This window comes from Oncorhynchus mykiss, chromosome 6 (genome assembly GCF_057628025.1).
Source record: "Oncorhynchus mykiss isolate SJ-2025 chromosome 6, ASM5762802v1, whole genome shotgun sequence".
NCBI lineage: Eukaryota > Metazoa > Chordata > Actinopteri > Salmoniformes > Salmonidae > Oncorhynchus > Oncorhynchus mykiss.
The window spans coordinates 16,562,688-16,583,574 of record NC_143027.1 but is presented as its reverse complement, the minus strand read 5'-3'; the positions used below and the strand labels follow the sequence as shown (position 1 = coordinate 16,583,574).

General features: G+C 43.6%; 1 protein-coding gene across 1 annotated transcript; it reads left to right on the top strand.

Annotated features, from left to right (window-relative positions):
* The first annotated feature begins 12,323 nt into the window (after positions 1-12,323).
* On the top strand, positions 12,324-19,588 carry LOC110525323 (serine/threonine kinase-like domain-containing protein STKLD1). Its single transcript, XM_021605345.3, has 19 exons — positions 12,324-12,676; positions 12,863-12,949; positions 13,053-13,097; positions 13,311-13,385; positions 13,617-13,721; positions 13,834-13,904; positions 14,025-14,140; positions 14,238-14,353; positions 15,004-15,137; positions 15,701-15,831; positions 16,018-16,095; positions 16,540-16,656; positions 16,773-16,913; positions 17,228-17,356; positions 17,464-17,592; positions 18,105-18,233; positions 18,307-18,447; positions 18,534-18,613; positions 19,351-19,588. Exons 1-19 carry the CDS (start codon positions 12,662-12,664, stop codon positions 19,426-19,428), a joined length of 1,917 nt encoding a protein of 638 aa, XP_021461020.2. The 5' UTR covers positions 12,324-12,661; the 3' UTR covers positions 19,429-19,588.
* Positions 19,589-20,887: the final 1,299 nt, after the last annotated feature.

Here is a 20,887-nt window from a genome sequence, read left to right as displayed (position 1 = left end):
AGATCACTGCACCTGTACATAGCCCATCTGTAAATAGCCCATCCAACTACCTCATCCCCATACTGTTATTTATTTTATTTATTTTGCTCCTTTGCACCCCAGTATCTCTACCTGCACACTCCTCTTCTGCACATCTATCACTCCAGTGTTTAATTGCTATATTGTAATTATTTCGCCACAATGGCCTATTTATTGCCTTTACCTCCCTTATCCTACCTCATTTGCACACACTGTATATAGACCTTTTCTATTGTATTATTGACTGCATGTTTGTTTATTCCATGTGTAACTGTGTTGTTTGTGTTGCACTGCTTTGCTTTATCTTGGCCAGGTCGCAGTTGTAAATGAGAACTTGTTCTCAACTAGCCTACCTGGTTAAATAAAGGTGAAATAAATAAATAAAAATTGTTCCTTCCCTAATGCAAAAGCGACTGGCCCTGACAGCTTTGGTATCGAGTTTTACTGTTACGGTGCGTGAATGAGGACCCAAAAGCGAATCAACTTAAACAGAGCTTCTTTAATTACCAAACATAGGTAGGCTCAGATGGACCGGCAGATTCCGACAGGACAGGACAAGGTTACAGCAAACATGACGACAGTCTGGTTCAGGCATGAATGACACAAACAAACAAGAATCCGACAAGGACAGGAGCAGAAACAGAGAGAGATATAGGGACCTAATCAGAGGGAAAAAAGGGAACAGGTGGGGAACGAGGTGAATGGGTAGTTAGAGGAGACAAGGGACAGCTGGGGGAAAGCGGGGGAGAAAAGGTAACCTAACACGACCAGCAGAGGGAGACAGGGTGAAGGGAAAGGACAGAGACAAGACAACATGACAGTACATGACAGTACCCCCCCACTCACCGAGCGCCTCCTGGCGCACTCGAGGAGGAAACCTGGCGGCAACGGAGGAAATCATCAATCAGCGCACGGTCCAGCACGTCCCGAGAGGGAACCCAACTCCTCTCCTCAGGACCGTACCCCTCCCAGTCAACTAGGTACTGATGACCACGGCCCCGAGGACGCATGTCCAAGATTTTACGGACCCTGTAGATAGGTGCGCCCTCGACAAGGATGGGGGGGGGGGGGGGGGGAGACGAGCGGGGGCGCGAAGAACGGGCTTAACACAGGAGACATGGAAGACCGGGTGGACGCGACGAAGATATCGCGGAAGAAGAAGTCGCACTGCGACAGGATTAATGACCTGAGAGATACGGAATGGACCAATGAACCGCGGGGTCAACTTGCGAGAAGCCGTCTTAAGGGGAAGGTTCTGAGTGGAGAGCCAAACTCTCTGACCGCGACAATATCTAGGGCTCTTAGTTCTACGCTTATTAGCAGCTCTCACAGTCTGCGCCCTATAACGGCAAAGTGCAGACCTGACCCTCTTCCAGGTGCGCTCGCAACGTTGGACAAAAGCCTGAGCGGAGGGGACGCTGGACTCGGCGAACTGAGATGAGAACAACGGAGGCTGGTACCCGAGGCTACTCTGAAAAGGAGATAGCCCGGTCGCAGACGAAGGAAGCGAGTTGTGGGCGTATTCTGCCCAGGGGAGCTGTTCTGACCAAGACGCAGGGTTGCGAAAAGAAAGACTGCGTAAGATGCGACCAATAGTCTGATTGGCCCGTTCTGCTTGACCGTTAGACTGGGGGTGAAAGCCGGAAGAGAGACTGACGGAAGCCCCAATCAAACGGCAAAACTCCCTCCAAAATTGAGACGTGAATTGCGGACCTCTGTCCGAAACGACGTCTGACGGAAGGCCATGAATTCTGAAAACATTCTCGATGATGATTTGTGCCGTCTCTTTAGCAGAAGGAAGCTTAGCAAGGGGAATGAAATGAGCCGCCTTAGAGAACCTATCGACAACCGTAAGAATAACAGTCTTCCCCGCTGACGAAGGCAGTCCGGTGACAAAATCTAAGGCGATGTGAGACCATGGTCGAGAGGGAATAGGAAGCGGCCTGAGACGGCCGGCAGGAGGAGAGTTACCGGACTTAGTCTGCGCGCAGACCGAACAAGCAGCCACGAAACGACGCGTGTCATGCTCCCGGGTGGGCCACCAGAAACGCTGGCGAATGGAAGCAAGCGTACCCCGAACGCCAGGGTGGCCGGCTAACTTGGCAGAGTGAGCCCACTGAAGAACGGCCAGACGAGTAGGAACGGGAACGAAAAGAAGGTTCCTAGGACAAGCGCGCGGCGACGGAGTTTGAGTGAGTGCTTGCTTTACCTGCCTCTCAATTCCCCAGACAGTCAACCCGACAACACGCCCCTCAGGGAGAATCCCCTCGGGGTCAGTGGAGGCTACTGAAGAACTGAAGAGACGAGACAAAGCATCAGGCTTGGTGTTCTTAGAGCCCGGACGATAAGAAATCACGAACTCGAAACGAGCGAAAAACAGCGCCCAACGCGCCTGACGCGCATTAAGTCGTTTGGCAGAACGGATGTACTCAAGGTTCCTATGGTCAGTCCAAACGACAAAAGGAACGGTCGCCCCCTCCAACCACTGTCGCCATTCGCCTAGGGCTAACCGGATGGCGAGCAGTTCGCGGTTACCCACATCATAGTTACGTTCCGACGGCGACAGGCGATGAGAAAAATACGCGCATGGGTGGACCTTGTCGTCAGAGAGGGAGCGCTGAGAAAGGATGGCTCCCACTCCCACCTCTGACGCGTCAACCTCGACAACGAACTGTCTAGAGACGTCAGGTGTAACAAGGATAGGAGCGGATGTAAAACGATTCTTGAGGAGATCAAAAGCTCCCTGGGCGGAAACGGACCACTTAAAGCACGTCTTGACAGAAGTAAGGGCTGTGAGAGGAGCTGCCACCTGACCGAAATTACGGATGAAACGACGATAGAAGTTCGCGAAGCCGAGAAAGCGCTGCAGCTCGACGCGTGACTTAGGGACGGGCCAATCAATGACAGCTTGGACCTTAGCGGGATCCATCTTAATGCCTTCAGCGGAAATAACAGAACCGAGAAATGTGACGGAGGAGGCATGAAAAGTGCACTTCTCAGCCTTCACAAAAAGACAATTCTCTAAAAGGCGCTGGAGGACACGTCGAACGTGCTGAACATGAATCTGGAGTGACGGTGAAAAAATCAGGATATCGTCAAGGTAAACGAAAACAAAGATGTTCAGCATGTCTCTCAGGACATCATTGACTAATGCCTGAAAGACAGCTGGAGCGTTAGCGAGGCCGAAAGGAAGAACCCGGTATTCAAAGTGCCCTAACGGAGTGTTAAACGCCGTCTTCCACTCGTCCCCCTCCCTGATGCGCACGAGATGGTAAGCGTTACGAAGGTCCAACTTAGTGAAAAACCTGGCTCCCTGCAGGATCTCGAAGGCTGAAGACATAAGAGGAAGCGGATAACGATTCTTCACTGTTATGTCATTCAGCCCTCGATAATCTATGCAGGGGCGCAGAGACCCGTCCTTCTTCTTGACAAAAAAAAACCCCGCTCCGGCGGGAGAGGAGGAGGGGACTATGGTACCGGCGTCAAGAGCTACAGACAAATAATCTTCGAGAGCCTTACGTTCGGGAGCCGACAGAGAGTATAGTCTACCCCGGGGGGGGGGGTGGTTCCCGGAAGGAGATCAATACTACAATCATACGACCGGTGTGGAGGAAGAGAGGTGGCCCTGGACCGACTGAACACCGTGCGCAGATCGTGATATTCCTCCGGCACCCCTGTCAAATCACCAGGCTCCTCCTGTGAAGAAGAGACAGAGGAAACAGGAGGGATAGCAGACATTAAACATTTCACATGACAAGAGACGTTCCAGGAGAGGATAGAATTACTAGACCAATTAATGGAAGGATTATGACAAACTAGCCAGGGATGGCCCAAAACAACAGGTGTAAAAGGTGAACGAAAAATTAAAAAAGAAATGGTTTCACTATGATTACCAGAAACAGTGAGGGTTAAAGGTAGCGTCTCACGCTGAATCCTGGGGAGAGGACTACCATCCAGGGCGAACAAGGCCGTGGGCTCCTTTAACTGTCTGAGAGGAATGTCATGTTCCCGAGCCCAGGTCTCGTCCATAAAACAGCCCTCCGCCCCAGAGTCTATTAAGGCACTGCAGGAAGCTGACGAACCGGTCCAGCGTAGATGGACCGACAAGGTAGTGCAAGATCTTGAAGGAGAGACAGGAGTAGTAGCGCTCACCAGTAGCCCTCCGCTTACTGACGAGCTCTGGCCTTTTACTGGACATGAAGTGACAAAATGACCAGCGGAACCGCAATAGAGACAGAGGCGGTTGGTGATTCTCCGTTCCCTCTCCTCAGTCGAGATGCGGATACCTCCCAGCTGCATGGGCTCAGCACCCGAGCCGGCAGAGGAAGATGGTAGTGATGCGGAGAGGGAGGCGACGGAGAGCGCGAGCTCCTTTCCACGAGCTCGGTGACGAAGATCAACCCGTCGCTCAATGCGAATAGCGAGTTCAATCAAGGAATCCACGCTGGAAGGAACCTCCCGGGAGAGAATCTCATCCTTTACCTCTGCGCGGAAACCCTCCAGAAGACGAGCGAGCAAGGCCGGCTCGTTCCAGCCACTGGAGACAGCAAGAGTGCGAAACTCAATAGAGTAGTCTGTTATGGATCGATTGCCTTGACATAGGGAAGACAGGGCCCTGGAAGCCTCCTCCCCAAAAACAGATTGATCAAAAACCCGTATCATCTCCTCCTTAAAGTCTTGATACTGGTTAGTACACTCAGCCCTTGCCTCCCAGATTGCCGTGCCCCACTCACGAGCCCGTCCAATAAGGAGAGATATGACGTAGGCGACACGAGCAGTGCTCCTGGAGTAAGTGTTGGGCTGGAGAGAAAACACAATATCACACTGGGTGAGGAACGAGCGGCATTCAGTGGGCTCCCCAGAGTAACACGGCGGGTTATTGATTCTGGGCTCCGGAGATTCGAAAGCCCTGGAAGTGGCCGGTGGATCGAGGCGGAGATGGTGAACCTGTTCTGTGAGGTTGGAGACTTGGGTGGCCAGGGTCTCAACGGCATGTCGAGCAGCAGACAATTCCTGCTTGTGTCTGCCTAGCATCGCTCCCTGGATCTCGACGGCTGAGTGGAGAGGATCCGAAGTCGCTGGGTCCATTCTTGGTCGGATTCTTCTGTTACGGTGCGTGAATGAGGACCCAAAAGCGAATCAACTTAAACAGAGCTTCTTTAATTACCAAACATAGGTAGGCTCAGATGGACCGGCAGATTCCGACAGGACAGGACAAGGTTACAGCAAACATGACGACAGTCTGGTTCAGGCATGAATGACACAAACAAACAAGAATCCGACAAGGACAGGAGCAGAAACAGAGAGAGATATAGGGACCTAATCAGAGGGAAAAAAGGGAACAGGTGGGGAACGAGGTGAATGGGTAGTTAGAGGAGACAAGGGACAGCTGGGGGAAAGCGGGGGAGAAAAGGTAACCTAACACGACCAGCAGAGGGAGACAGGGTGAAGGGAAAGGACAGAGACAAGACAACATGACAGTACATGACATTTACAAAGCTTACTCAGAAAAGGTTACTCCTCTTATGTTCAGGATGTTAAAACACTCTATTGAAACTCACAGACTCCCAGAATCTTTATACTCCGCTAATATCTCCCTAATATTAATGAAAGATAAAGAAGAAACAGATCCATCTTCATATCGTCCTATTTCCCTCCTCGGATGCGATCAAGGTTTTTACTAAATTACTCGCGAACAGACTAAATAAATGCATTTCGACAGGCAGATTTTCATTTTCCAACGTTAGGCAACTGGTGAATATCATGTATTCCAAACATGACAAAGATTCTAAAGTTGCAATACTTGCACTTGACGCTCAAAAAGCATTTGACCAAGTGGAATGGAACTACATCCTGACAGTGATAAATGAGTTTGGTCTGGGCAAGAGTTTTGTCTCTTGGGTTGAAATAATATGGCTTCAGTTCTCACTGATTACAATAAATCACCTCCGTTTTCACTTCAACGTTGCTGCCGCCAGGGATGCCCCTTGAGTCCGTTGCTATTCGCCATTGCTATGGAACCCCTAGCTATCAGGATCAGAAGCCATCCTACCATTGTTCCGCTAAACATAAGAAAGGTTGATCACAGCATCTCGCTCTATGCGGATGATATCATCTTGTTCGTCTCACGCCCCGAAGAGTCACTTCCACCACTGTTGGAGCTCATTGAATCATTTTAGAGAACTCTATGGATACACCAAAAACTGGGATAAAAGTGAATGTATGCCTTTTAAAGGTGACTTAAACCCAGAGTTCCTTAAACATATTAATTTTAAAGTCACAGAAGACAAAATTAAATATTTAGGGGTTGTCATCCCTAAGGACCCTAACTTGATTTATAAAGTGAACTATCTCGACATGATAGAGAAGTTGAAGCGTAACATTGAGATCTGGAGAGTGTTGCCTCTATCTATGATTGGCCGTGTTAATGCTATTAAAATGGTTACACTCCCTAGATTCCTGTATCTCTTCAGAATCTGCCTATATTGTTTGAGTAAAGCTTTTTTCAAATCCTTGGATTCTATTATCTTGACTTTTGTGTGGGGATGCAAAGTACACTATATCTCTAAAAAACATAAAATCAAGCCCAAAGAATTAGGGGGCCTGAGTCTGCCAAATATTCAGCATTATTATTGGGCAGCAAATGCTAGAGCACTGGTTTATTAGCAGGATGCATACCCTGGCGTGGTGGATCCCTCCACCCCTTCATGGCTCGCTATTGAACAAGATATGCACAACACCTCTCTTCCAGCACTTCTCTTTTCATCAGCTAAATCCCATACATGTATTCCTGGCAATAACTTTATGCAAAAAATGCATTAAAAACTTAGTATCAAATAAGGAAAGTATTTGGTCTCCCAGAGACCCCTGTCTGTACACCTACTTGCCATAACCATGCTTTCTCCCCCTCACTAACTGACAAGACGTTTTATGCTGGAAGAGGAAGGGCATTACTACTATTGCAGACCTTTACATCAATAATATTTTTGCCACATTTGCACAGTTGAGGGAAATGTACGACCTCCTGTATCGGACTTCTTCCGATATCTTCAGATAAGAAACTACTTTAGTTTAAATATCCCACATTTTGAGGCAATTACACCTGCCCGCGAATTGTATATTTTCATGAACCTTGCTCCTGGCTCCATGAGTTTGATTTCCAGATTTGTAGATCACTTTACAGCATATTACGCTGTATCCTCACAACATTTGAGGTAGACCTGGGAGGAAAACCTTGGTATGGAGATTACTGATGACTGTTGGGCTGATTGCCTTCGAGATATTCACTTGTGCTCGATAAACTCCTGACACCAACTTAGTGATTCACAGACTACACTATTCCTGTACCAAATTACACTCGTTCTACCCCTTGGTCTCTCCGATATACCCTAAGTGCACATCTGCAGAGGGTACCCTGGGTCACCTCTTCTGGTCATGCCCCAAACTGCACACATTCTGGCAGAATTGTTTAAGTGCTTCTCAGGTGTATACAGCTTCAACCTCAAACCAGCCCTGGACACTGCAGTTTTAGGCAGGTCACCTCATCTAACGACTTTAACCCACTGGGAACAGATACAATATGGCATGGTTATTGCAAAAATAAACATTTTAAGCCTTTGGAATAAGGAGACAGTACCTGTTTTTAAAACCTGGTTAGCTGAAATTACAATTTGAAGTCAGAAGTTTACATACACCTCAGCCAAATACATTTAAACTCAATTAGTATTTGGTAGCATTGCATTGCCAAGTTAAATTGTTTAACTTGGGTCAAATGTTTTGGGTAGCCTTCCACAAGCTTCCCACAATAAGTTGGGTGAATTTTGACCCATTCCTCCTGACAGAGCTGCTGTAACTGGGTCAGGTTTGTAGGCCTCCTTGCTCGCACACGCTTTTTCAGTTCTGCACACAAATGTTCTATAGGATTGAGGTCGGGGCTTTGTGATGGCCACTCCAATACCATGACTTTGTTGTCCTTAAGGCATTTTGCCACAACTTTGGAGATTTATTTTTTTACTTGGGGTCATTGTCCATTTGGAAGACCCATTTGTGACCAAGCTTTAAATTCCTGACTGATGTCTTGAGATGTTGCTTCAATATATCCACATAATCTTCCTCCCTTATGATGTCATTTATTTTGTGAAGTGCACCAGTCCCTCCTGCAGCAAAGCACCCCCACAACATGATGCTGTCACCCCCGTGCTTCACGGTTGGGATGGTGTTCTTTGGCTTGCAAGCCTCCTCCTTTTTCCTCCAAACATAACGATGGTCATTATGGCCAAACAGTTTTTTGTTTCATCAGACCAGAGGACATTTCTCAGAAAAGTATGATCTTTGTCCCCATGTGCAGTTGTAAACCGTATTCTGGCTTTTTTATGGCGGTTTTGGAGCAGTGGCTTCTTCCTTGCTGAGCGGCCTTTCAGGTTATGTCGATATAGGACTTGTTTTACTGTGGATATATATACTGTATGTACCTGTTTCCCCCAGCATCTTCACAAGGTCTTTTGCTGTTGTTCTGGGATTGATTTGCACTTTTCGCACCAAAGTACGTTCAGATTTGTGGAATGGTTGAAAAACGAGTTTTAATGACTCCAACCTAAGTGTATGTAAACTTCCGACTTCAACTGTACATTTGTTAGGATATGGCAGCCCTTTATCGCGTATCTTTCATATGATGATGGGAAACACAACACACAACCTGCAACCAACCCTGATCCACTGTCATTATTTTTAATGCCCAGCATAGTCCTTATACTTTACAGTAGGTCAAATATCAACGAAGCAAGGTGCCAATACCTTAATTCCTTATTTATTTATTTTTCAGTTGAGGGGGTATTCTCAATGTATTGTTTTCTGTCATTATCTGTATGTTTGTAAAACCGAAAATTCATAAATAAAATATGTATAAAAATAAATAAATAATAATACACAATATATATATATATATATATATATATATATATATACAAAATATACATACAGTGCATTTGGAAAGTATTCAGACCCCTTCCCTTTTTCCACATTTTGTTATGTTACAGCCTTATTCTAAAATGGATGAAATTACTTTCCCCACCTCATCAATCTACACATAATACCCCATAATGACAAAGCAAAAACAGTTTTTTTGAAATGTTTGCAAATTCATAACAAATAAAACAGAAATACCTAATTTACATAAGTATTTAGACCCTTTGCTATGAGACTAGAAATTGGGATCAGGTGTATCCTGTTTCTATTGATCATTTTTGAGATGTTTCTACAAATTGATTGTAGTCCACCTGTGGTAAATTCAATTGATTGGACATGATTTGGAAAGGCCTGGTTTGGCCCGGGGTAGGCCGTCATTGTAAATAAGAATTTGTTCTTAACTGACTTGCCTAGTTAAATAAAGGTTTAATAAAAAATCAATTAAAAAAGGCACACACCTGTCTATATAAGGTCCCATAGTTGACAGTGCCTGTCAGAGCAAAAACCAAACCATGAGGTTGAAGGAATTGTCCGTTGAGCTCCGAGACAGGATTGTGTCGAGGAACAGACCTGGGGAAGGGTACCAAAACATTTCTGCAGCATTGAAGATCCCGAAGAACACAGTGGCCTCCATCATTCTTAAATGGAAGAAGTTTGGAATCACCAAGACTCTTCCTAGAGCTGGCAGGCCCCGCCAAAATGAGCAATCGGGGGAGAAGGGCCTTGGTCAGGGAGCTGAACAGGCAGCGCTGAACAGGCAGTTAACCCGCTGTTCCTAGGCTGTCATTGTAAATATTAATTTGTTCTTAACTGACTTGCCTAGATAAAAAAAAGGTAAAATAAAACGTTTACTGGTTTATCCACTTGTCCTTCAGACAAAGAGGTGACTGAAAATGTTGTGTTGTTTGGGCTCCCGAGTGGCGCAGTTATCTCAATGCAAGAGGTGACACCTGGTTTGAATCCAGGCTGAATCACATCTGGGAGTCCCATAGGGTGGTGCACAATTGGCCCAGCGTCGTCTGTCTTTGGCTAGGGTAGGCCGTCAAGAAAGATGGAAAGATTTGAATTTGATCTTAATCTTAACTGACAACAAAAGTAAAGGGTCTGAATATGGTGCTGTAAATGGCATATTTCACTTTTTTATTTGTTTGCAAAAATGTTGAAAAACCTGTTTTTGGTTTGTCATTATGGGGAAAAAAACTGTCATCCATTTTAGAATAAGGTTGCAACAACAAAATGTGGAAAAAGTCAAGGGGTCTGAATACTTGCCAAGTACACTTTGTATAATGATGTTATAATTTTAGTGACAAATTAATCAAATCCCTAGTTTACCAGGATGACTTTGAATGTTCCTGAGTGGCCAAGTTACAGTTTTGACTTTAATATGCTTGAAAATCTATGGCAAGACTTGGAAATGGCTGTTTAGCAATGATCAACAACCAACTTGACAGAGCATGCATAATTTTTCTAAGACTAATGTGCAATATTGTACAATTCAGGTGTACAATGCTCTTAGAGACTTGCCCCGAAAGACACAGCTGTAATTGCTGCCTAAAATGATTCTAACATTCACACTCAGGGGTGTGAATACTTATGTAAATGATATATTTAAGTTTCTCATTTTCAATAAATTGGCTACAATTTATAAAAACATGTTTTCACTTTGTTATTAATGGGTATTGTTTGTAGAAAATAAGCATATTAATATATTTGGAATTCAGGCTGTAACACAAAATGTGGAATAAGTCAAGGGGTACAAATACTTTCTGAAGGCACTGTAGATTTGCGGTGGCAGGTAGCCTAGTGGTTAGAGTGTTGGGCCACTAACCAAAAGGTTGCCAGATCAAATACCTGACCTGACAAGGCAAACATCTGTTGTTCTTCCCCTGAACAAGGCAGTTAACCCACTGTTCCCCAGTAGGTGGTCATTGTAAATAAGAATTTGTTCTTAACTGACTTGCCTAGTTCATTTTCAGTTGGGTTCCTCTAAGAACCCCACCAACTATTGGGGTCTGTTCAATAAGAAAGACCATTAGAGGCATTTTTTATTGCAAGAACCCATATGATTTTAGAAGAACCCATTGTTGAACCCCTAATTTAGATATACGGCTCTGGAAAAAATGAAGAGACCACTGCAAAATTATCAGTTTCTCTGGTTTTACTCTTTATAGGTATGTGTTTAAAAATGTTGCTTTATTCTATAAACTACTGACAACATTTCTCCCAAATTCCAAATAAAAATATTGACATTTAGAGCATTTATTTGCAGAAAATTACAACTGGTCAAAATAACAAAAAGATGCAGTGTTGTCAGACCTCGAAAAATGCAAAGAAAATAAGTTCATATTCATTTTTAAACAACACAATGCTAATGTTTTATCTTCAGAAATCAATATTTGGTGGAATAACCCTGATTTTCAATCACAGCTTTAATGCGTCTTGGCATGCTCTCCACCAGTCTTTCACATTTATGTTGGGTTACTTTCTGCCACTCCTGGGGCAAGAATTCAAGCAGCTCGGCTTTGTTTGAAGACTTGTGACCACCCATCTTCCTCTTGATCACGTTCCAGAGGTTTTCAATGGGGTCCAGGTCTGGAGATTGGGCTGGCCATGACAGGGTCTTGATCTGGTGGTCCTCCATCCACACCTTGCTTGACTGGCTGTGTGGCATTGTCCTGCTGGAAAAAAACAATCCTCAGAGTTGGGGAATGTTGTCAGAGCAGAAGGAAGCAAGTTTTCTTCCAGGACAACATTGTACGTGGCTTGATTCATGCGTCCTTCACAAAGACAAATCTGCCCGATTCCAGCCTTGCTGAAGTACCCCCAGATCATCACGGGTTAGTAGTCTGGCTTTCAGTGACTTGCTCAACGCTCTTAACGACTAGGCTACCTGCCGTCATCTGGCGCCACCTGGCGGCAGCAAGTCTAACACACACGTACAGGAATAAATATGAAAAAGGTGGAACTATGGTGTGCCATGCATGGCCAGCCCTTAGATACATTTTTTTTTTTAAAGTAATAGCCATACATAAGAATTACCTTTATTGGGAGTCTCCAAGTCCAGTAAAATACATGGTGCACACCACAAAAAAAGATAATAGCGGTGCTGACTACCTGTAAAAGACTATACAATAAAGAGAGTCGCTAACTTTATATATTCCAGAAATGCACTGGGTAAACCACAAACGTTTCGGGCATTACATTGCCTTCTTCAGTCTTCAAGTACACACAGCCACCAACTCAAATTGTGCTCAAAATACTTACAGTTAACAGTGTGTGCCTGCAACCAATCACACGCTCGCAGCCGGTAGGTCACAATCACATGACTACCACTGTTCAGTTAATTTTATCTCAAAGTATAGCCTCGGCTCCCAACCTTTTGTTACCAACATAATGGCAACATTAACATTACTGAAGATGAACTGAAAGTCTGTGGCAAAGGCTAAACTGAATGTGATGTATCCTGAACGGTTAAACATAATTGTGGAGTTGCTTTGTGTCCCAGGCTGAGACGTTATATTGATTAATATCTGAATACGCGTGTACTCAATTGAGCATGCGCATATGCAATCCCCTCATAACCGTCACAGTCTTGTTTCTATGCACTTATTCGAAACACAACACTGAACACTGCTGCCAAAGCAGCCCACAGATTTCTACACCTTGAACACACTGCACCATGGACGATTATATGGTAAATATGTATATTTTCATGTTTCAAGTTTCTGCCTCAACAGTTAACCTCAATGTAGTTTTCTGACAGACGTGATATCAAGGGGCCTGCAATGGTTACATTAAAACGTGCCCATTTGTTACAGCATAATTATTAGCTTATGTTTTTGTTTATTTGCATTACTGTAACATGTAAAGTGTTTTTAAGATTTTGGATGCAATGTGCCCCGGATGCTTTGGGACAGTTCTATTTGTGAAGGAAAGAACGTCTGATCTGGAGTTTACACTAAAGAAGGTAACGTTATACAGTCGTGTAGTGGGAACACATTTGATAAGGATTTGCATTGGTTCTTTTTAGAATAGATGTTGACATGCTGATATAATTCTGCCCCCCACAGGTTGAGTGTTTGGATGAAGGCAGAGCCAACCAAGCATACCAGGAGGTGAGATCCTGTAGACCTCTCACAAAACTAGTATTGATACTATGCAAAGTTACTTAATAATCTACGTTGCAATAGTACAGTAGAAAGCCTAGTATATGTCAGCTACTTGATCCACATGTCACCATCTGGCTATTCCATCTGATAGGCCTATCTGTTGACATTTTGGTACACACTGTCACTGTGTCCATCAAAGTCATGTGTTCTTTCCATCAGGCTCATTGTCTGCTGAATGTGAGACATCCCAACATTGTCACGTATAAGAAGTTATTCATTTTTTGGGATGAAAGTGTAAGTTTGTTATTTACAGATGAAGTATATATCCTGTATATGACACATAGGGCAGCAGGTAGACTAGCGGTTAAGAGTGTTGGGCCAGTAACTGAAAGGTTGCTGGTTTGAATCTCAGAGCCGACTAGTTGAAGTTGCTCTGGAAAATAGTGTCTGCTAAATGACTAAAATGAACATTTACAAATGTTAAAACATGAATGTCAGTCTCATTAAATCATTTTGCCTTCTCAGGTATCTTCTGTCTTTCTTTCAATGGTAATGGACTGCCCATACATGACAACCCTGTCCACTGTGGTCACTTATCACAGACAGGAGGAAAAGAAGATCAACAAAAAGGTCATCAACAACTCAGTAGATATTTCCATCACTAGTTGAACACGTATTAACACATACTGTATGTTATCAACCCCTTAAGCATGGAGGGCAATGAGTGTTGTTTTCCAACCAGGTCATCAAGACATTTTTGGGACAAATGGTGGATGCTTTGGCCTACTTGCACAAACGGAGTATTGCTCACAGGTAACCTGCCCCTCACATTGAAATGTGCTGCCAGGCAAGCCTGTATAGTTTGTGTGAATGAATAGCCTATTGTTTCTAAAGATGATAATTTCAGAGTACAATTTCTCCTTTTTTTTGTAGGAATTTGAAGCCATCAAATATTCTGATCACAAAAGAGGCCAAGTTTGTCATATTTGATTTTGGAACTGCCTCCATCACAGGAGATAGAGTAAAGTTACACAAAAGAGTAAAGGACTGTATGTATAGAATATTTCTTTATTTTATTAAATGGAATTATGTAGTAATTAATAACAGTACAGTTTACTTTGTTTGCTATTTACTGTATCTCTATAGGTGCCAAACGATGGATGGCTCCAGAGAGCCTGACCCATCATCAGATGCCTGAGAAGTCCGACATTTGGTCCCTGGGGTGTGTCCTTCTCGACATGCTGACCTGTCACATGCTTGATGTACGTCTATCACTAACTAGTTACTCTTCATTTACCATAGAGGTGGGATTGATTTGTAGATCAGCATTTCCCAAAACGCTCTCCTCGAGTATCCCATCTATGTACTGTAAATCATTTAATCTAGTCCAGTACTATCGGGGGCGGTAAGTAGCCTAGCTGTTAGAGCATTGGGACAGTAACCATAAAGTTGCTTGTTCGGATCCCCGAGCTGGCAAGGTGGAAAAATTGGCCTTTCCTCCTTTGAGCAAGGCAGTTAACCGACACAACAACTGCTCCCCGGGCGCCGGTGACGTCAATTTAGGCAGCCCCCCGCACCTCTCTGATTCAGGGGTTGGGGGTTGGGTTAAATGCAGACGACACATTTCGGTTGAATGCATTCAGTTGTGCAACTTCCCCAACTTCCCCTACTAGCACACCTGGTTTGACTAGTTGAATAAGGTGTGCTGAAATGAATCAAAGAAGTGGGAAGGCTGATGGTACTGGAAGAGAGGTTTCAGAAACATTACTGACGGTTGGCACCAAACAGAAGAAAGCGGACTGAAACAGGGAACTTGTCCCCCCACCCCCCCAAAAAAAATCCTTGTTTTCCGTTGCAAAACATTTTGCTACAGTGTGGACTAATGAATAAGACCCTGATCTCCCATACACAGGTGGAGGGATCTATCTCTCAGCTGCTAAAGATCAGAGAGGACCAGACATCACTGAACGTCATCGTCCTCAAGGGCCTCCACCAAGTCCTCACTATGATGTTGGACCGCAACCCAAAGACCAGGACCAGCGTGTGGTGAGTAGTGTAGTCGCCCTTGACCAGGGGTGTCAAACTCATTCCACTGAGAGCTGAGTGTCTGCGGGTTTGTTTTTTCCCTTTCAATTAAGACTTCTATAACCAGCCTAGGGGAGTTCCTTAATAATTAGTCACCTTAATTCATCAATCAAGTACAAGGGTGGAGCGAAAACCCGCAGATAATCGGCCCTTCATGCAATGAGTTTGGGACATGTGCCCTAGACTGTCAGCTGTCACAGTTTGGTTGAAATCTGGTTGAGCTCATCACAGAGACATTCCAAAGTTGAAGTCTGGTTGAGCTCTCATCACAGAGACATTCAAAGGTTGAGGTCTGGTTGAGCTCTCATCAGAGACATTTCAATGTATGTATTGTACTTATTAATGGCAATATAAATTAAACTTGAACTTTAGTTCTAGATACAGGGGGGGATAGGATGAACTAGTGTTATGCTATCCCTTCACTAATGTCTTGTGAACAGATTATGTAAACATAAATGGTACCATCTGACAAAATGACACAAGATTTTAGTTCTGGGTCAACTGAGATTATCTCTCCAATAAAGGGAACTGGTGAATGAGGATCTGGTGAAGCATTGTCTGCTGTTGTGTGGCTCCCCTCTACATGCCATGAAGAAAACACTGCCCCCTGGTGTCCATGGGCTGCCATTCCACCAAGGCTTTGACAGTGTGCTCGGTCGGTACTTATTTTTACTGTCCTCCGTTCCCTACTAGTTTTATTAAAATTGTGTATGTTTTTGTACAATACTGTGCGAATGAATGTACCTGTCTAAATTACTGCAGAGGTTAATCCCTATAGCCTACTTGTCCTCAAGAGTTTGCAGTTGTGTTCTGACGAATAGTGGTCCATTGTAATTTGCAGAGTTCATGCAGACCTACAGAGATGTGGAATCTGTCCAGATGTCAGCTCTGTCATACCTGCTGTCTGAGGAAAGGAACGGTAAGGCAGTTTACTTTGCTCATTATGGGCGATATGATCTTTAAAATTCTTATCATACAAATCTAGCCTGGTCCCAGATCTGTTTGTGCTATATAGGTTGGGCTCCCGAGTGGCGCAGTGGTCTAAGGCACTGCATCTCAGTGCAAAAGGCGTCACCACAGTCCCTGGTTTGATTCCAGGCTGTATCACATCTGGCCATGATTGGGAGTCTCATAGGGAGGGCACAATTGGCCCAACATTGTCCGTGTTTGGCCTGGGTGGGCCGTCATTGTAAATAAGAATTTGTTCTTATTGTTCTGACTTGCATAGTTAAATAAAAGGTTAAATAAAAATAGGCAACTCATGGTCCTTGTCATGCCAAACAATCAGATCTGGGACCAGGATATTACAAATGTTCCTTTAGAAAAACATGGCCTCTACTTTAACTTTAAATTGTTATGGTAGTATTCTATAGGGTAACTGACGTTGTTATAGCCGTCACCACTGCCATGCAAAGTCACATGGACTGTGCAGGTGTTCAGCAAAATGGTTGCCAGGTCCTACACCAGCGTTTAATTGCAGGTAGGTGAACACTTGGGGTGGGTTGCACTAATATGGGTTAGATTCCTCTGCCATGTTGGTATTAGGTTTGGTTGTATAGATGACAAGGTTGTCATCTCTCTGCAATACCCTTGAAGTGCTGGGCCAAGCTGGGGATGGCTCCTGTCTGCTTACCAAGGAAGTGATCACCTGTGTCCTGAACGCCGTGCACAGTCACCCTGAGAAAGCACCACTGCTCTCTCATGCCTTTCAGCTTCTCTTCTGTATCTCCGGGGATGGTCAGTAAAACTTTAATAATAGGTCATCTACCATTTTAGATTCAGGTTACCCGGATTTTCCCAAATGCACAGTGTGCTAATACATTCTTTACTTGGGGTTGCACAGTCTGTTTAGCTATCATTCCACACCTTCCCACTCCTTGTCATGCTAAACATGAATTTGGCATATGTCACGGAGTACTATGAGTGAAATATTAGCTATCAGTCTGGTACCCAGGTTAGTGCAAATGGGGGTGCTAAGCCTATTGTTGAGGGTACTTCAGCACTGGCAAGCCCCTCCCTATATTATTACTGACATACCTCCCTTTCATCAGAGCAGGCAGCCAGAGTGGTGCTGGACCTGGACGGTATCAGAGAGGTGCTGAACACACTGAGGAAGTTTCCAGAGGATTGTGACATTGTCGTGCCCTGTTGCAAATGCTTATGGAGCATACTGACACAAAGTGAGAGCTGTCATTGTGTAAATGAAATGATCTGCAATTTCTTGATAATTTGCACACACCACCAGCCAAAGTGTTGTATGTGTGAACAGCATATTGTGCTTTTCCAGGACATTGCCTTGGAGCTGTACCTTTGAAAGATGCTGTGGAGGCTGTGTGTGTGGCAGCAGAGGCACACATGCAGGACAGCACAGTGATGGAGTCTGTGTGTGCAGCCCTGTCGTCCCTGACCCTACAAGGTAGGCTAAGACCTTCAGAATATTAAGGGCGCTTTCACATATCCCCTTATGGCCCAGACCCAGATCCATGCTATAAAGCATGTGTGAAACGCAAACGAACCCTGGCTTAAACAAATCCTGGACCTGCTTGAGTAGCGGGTCCAAGATCCAGGTATTGTGACACGGCAGCGTGAGTTGCATTATTTTATTTTGCCCGTTGTAAATAAGCTAGCTCACTAGCATCATGTAGAATGTGCTTGTTGCTGATTGCACCCTCAAACTGTTATTTTCAGGTATTGTGAAAGCAAAACATGTTCTGTAGAATTCTCACAAACGCTCCAGGAAACCGAACCAGGGTACCGAACCAGGGTACTACATTTTATATGTGAAAACGCCCTAAGTCAAATTATACAAATTAGTCAGAAATGTAGTTTCCACAGCTTGTCTTTGCACATCAGCACACCCAAATTATTGATTCATCACCAGATTGATCGATTGATTGACTAACTGATTGGCGGATTCTCCACTGATAGGTTTATCTGAAGACCAGGACATTGAGGATTCCACCCTTCTGTTGATGCACGCACTCCAAGCACATTTAAAGCATAGCTATGTGGTGAAGTATGCTTTCCTTGCTCTGGACAGTCTTGTCAAAAGCTCAGGTGAGTCAACATAAACATTGAGACTTTATATCAGAACATATGAGAACTGTCCCTGTTCCTCTATTCCTTTTAGAGTTGGCTGCTTTCAGGCTTCTCCTCACCCCCAATGGAGGAAGTGGATTAGCTATTGTCAAGGAAGCAGAACTCCAACACCATGACAACCCAGAGATCGTAGGGAACTTTTGTAGCCTTCTCAGTGCTATGGCCCGTTATGGTTAGTGTACACTCCTCACCTTGAATGTAGTGCTATAATTTTCCCTTCAGAAAACCATAGCCCCTGTATGTGACTGTTTTTCCCAGGTGATGTCATACCCGAGTTAGTTGCTGAGAAGATACCAGATGTCTTGGAGCAGATTGAGAGGCAGTTTTCATCAAATAAGGTAAGTCATTGACTGTGCCTAAAAAGCAGTTAATGTAGACTAATATTGATTTTAAGGTATTTATAAACTGGGTGGTTCGAGTCCTGAATGGTGATCGGCTGAAAGCCATGGTATGTAAGACCTTATACCACGGGTATGACAAAATATAACTTTTTACTGTTTTTAATTACGTTGGTAACCAGTTTATAATAGCAATAAGGCACCTCGGGGGTTTGTGGTATATGGCCAATATACCACGGCTAATGGCTATATCCAGGCACTCTGCGTTGCGTCATGCTTAAGAACAGCCCTTAGCCGTGGTATATTGGCCATATACCACACCCCCTCGGGCTTTATTGCTTAATTATAAACTGGATGGTTCAAGCCCTGAATGCTGTTTGGCTGACAGACATGGTATATCAGACCGTATACCACAGGTATGACAAAATATAACTTTTTACTGCTTTAATTACATTTGTAACCAGTTTGTAATAGCAATAAGGCACCTCGTGGGTTTGTGGTATATGGCCACTTCGCATTCTGTTGTGTATAAGAACAGCCCTTAGCTGTGGTATATAGGCCGTATACCACACCCTCTCGTGCCTTAATGATTAAATATAACAAAAGTTACATTTTTGGGGGGGGGCTCAGATGTAAGTCTACTACACGTCTGATTCTTATTGCTTTATTGTATAGGTCAGCGCTCTCCAAGTAATTGATCAGCTAAACCTCTAAACAACCTCTCTCTGATCCCACAGGAGATAGCTCAATTGGCAAAACATGCCATCCACAGCACAACAAGCTTTGGAAGAGTCAACACGACAAGCTCAACATAATTCAAAGTGTCACGTTGTGCTTCATGGATTGCTATAGTGACAGTCAAACTGGTGGTTATTTCAGTTGTTTGTTTTTATTATCAGCTGTACTAGTTGCTATACTGTATAGGCCTACATGTCCTAAGAGTAAGCTGTTGGTTATTAAACTTATCCAGAAAAACGTATCACCTTATCTGTTCAACAGTTTTATTGCCTTATCTAGGTGATTTAGCTGTCACATTATCCTAGAAAATGAAAAACATGACATTATTAAAATGATTAAAAGTTATTACATTAGCCAGTGTTATTACATACTGTACCAGTTGAAGATCTTACAGTATAGAGACACATAGGCCAAGTGGTGGGAAAAAGTAATCAATTGTCAAACTTGAGTAAAAGTAAGGATACCTTAAATAGAAAATAATTCAAGTAAAAGTCACCCAGTAAAATACTAAAAGTCTAAATGTATTTGGTTTTAAATATACTTAAGTATCAAAAGTAAATGTCATTTCTAAAATATACTTAAGTAAAAGTATACATTTCTAATTCATTATATTAAGCAAACCAGATGGCACAATTAGTTTTTTTATTTTTATTTAAGGATAGCCAGGGTCACACAAAAAAACAGACTAAATGTATTAACAAAGCATTTATTTAGTGAGTCCACCAGATCAGAGGCGGTACAGATGACCAGAAATGTTCTCTTGATAAGTGTGAATTGGACCATTTCCTGTCCTGCTAAGCATTAAAATGTAATAAGTATTTTTGGGTGTAAGGGAAAATGTATTGAGTAAAAAGTGCATTATTTTCTTTAGGAATGTAGTGATGTAAAAGTTGTCAAAATATAAATAGTAAAGTAGAGACCCAAAAAACTACTTAAGTAGTACTTTAACGTATTTTTACTTAAGTACTTTACACCATTGCATAGGCCTGTATGTAACGATGTTTATTTTGTATTTATATTCTACTGTATTTGTGGTCTACAGCTACAACTTCTGTACAGTGCAATCGGAAAGTATTCAGACCCCTTGACTTTTTCCACATTGTTACGTTACAGCCTTATTCTAAACTTGATTATTGTTTTTTTTCTCCCTCAATCTATACACAATACCCCATAATGACAAAGAAAAAACATTTTTTTAGCAATGTTTGCAAATTTATAAATAAAAACTGATATTACATTTACATAAGTATTCAGACCTTTTACTCAGTACTTTGTTGAAGCACCTTTGGCAGCGATAGCCTCAAGTCTGTATTTGGGGAGTTTCTCCCATTTCATCTCTGCAGATCCTCGCAAACTGTCAGGTTGGATTGGGAGTGTCGCTGCACAGCTATTTTCAGGTTTCTCCAGAGATGTTAGATTGGGTTCAAGTCCGGGCTATGGCTGGGCCACTTAAGGACAGTCAGAGACTTGTCTTGAAGCCTCTCCTGCATTGTTTTGGCTGTGTGCTTAAGGTCATTGTCCTGTTGGAATGTGAAC

Coding starts and splice junctions, on each gene's coding strand:
- LOC110525323 (XM_021605345.3), top strand. Junction 15,832..16,017: donor AGGCTTTGACAGTGTGCTCG/GTCGGTACTTAT, acceptor TGTAATTTGCAG/AGTTCATGCAGACCTACAGA. Junction 18,448..18,533: donor CAGTGCTATGGCCCGTTATG/GTTAGTGTACAC, acceptor TGTTTTTCCCAG/GTGATGTCATACCCGAGTTA.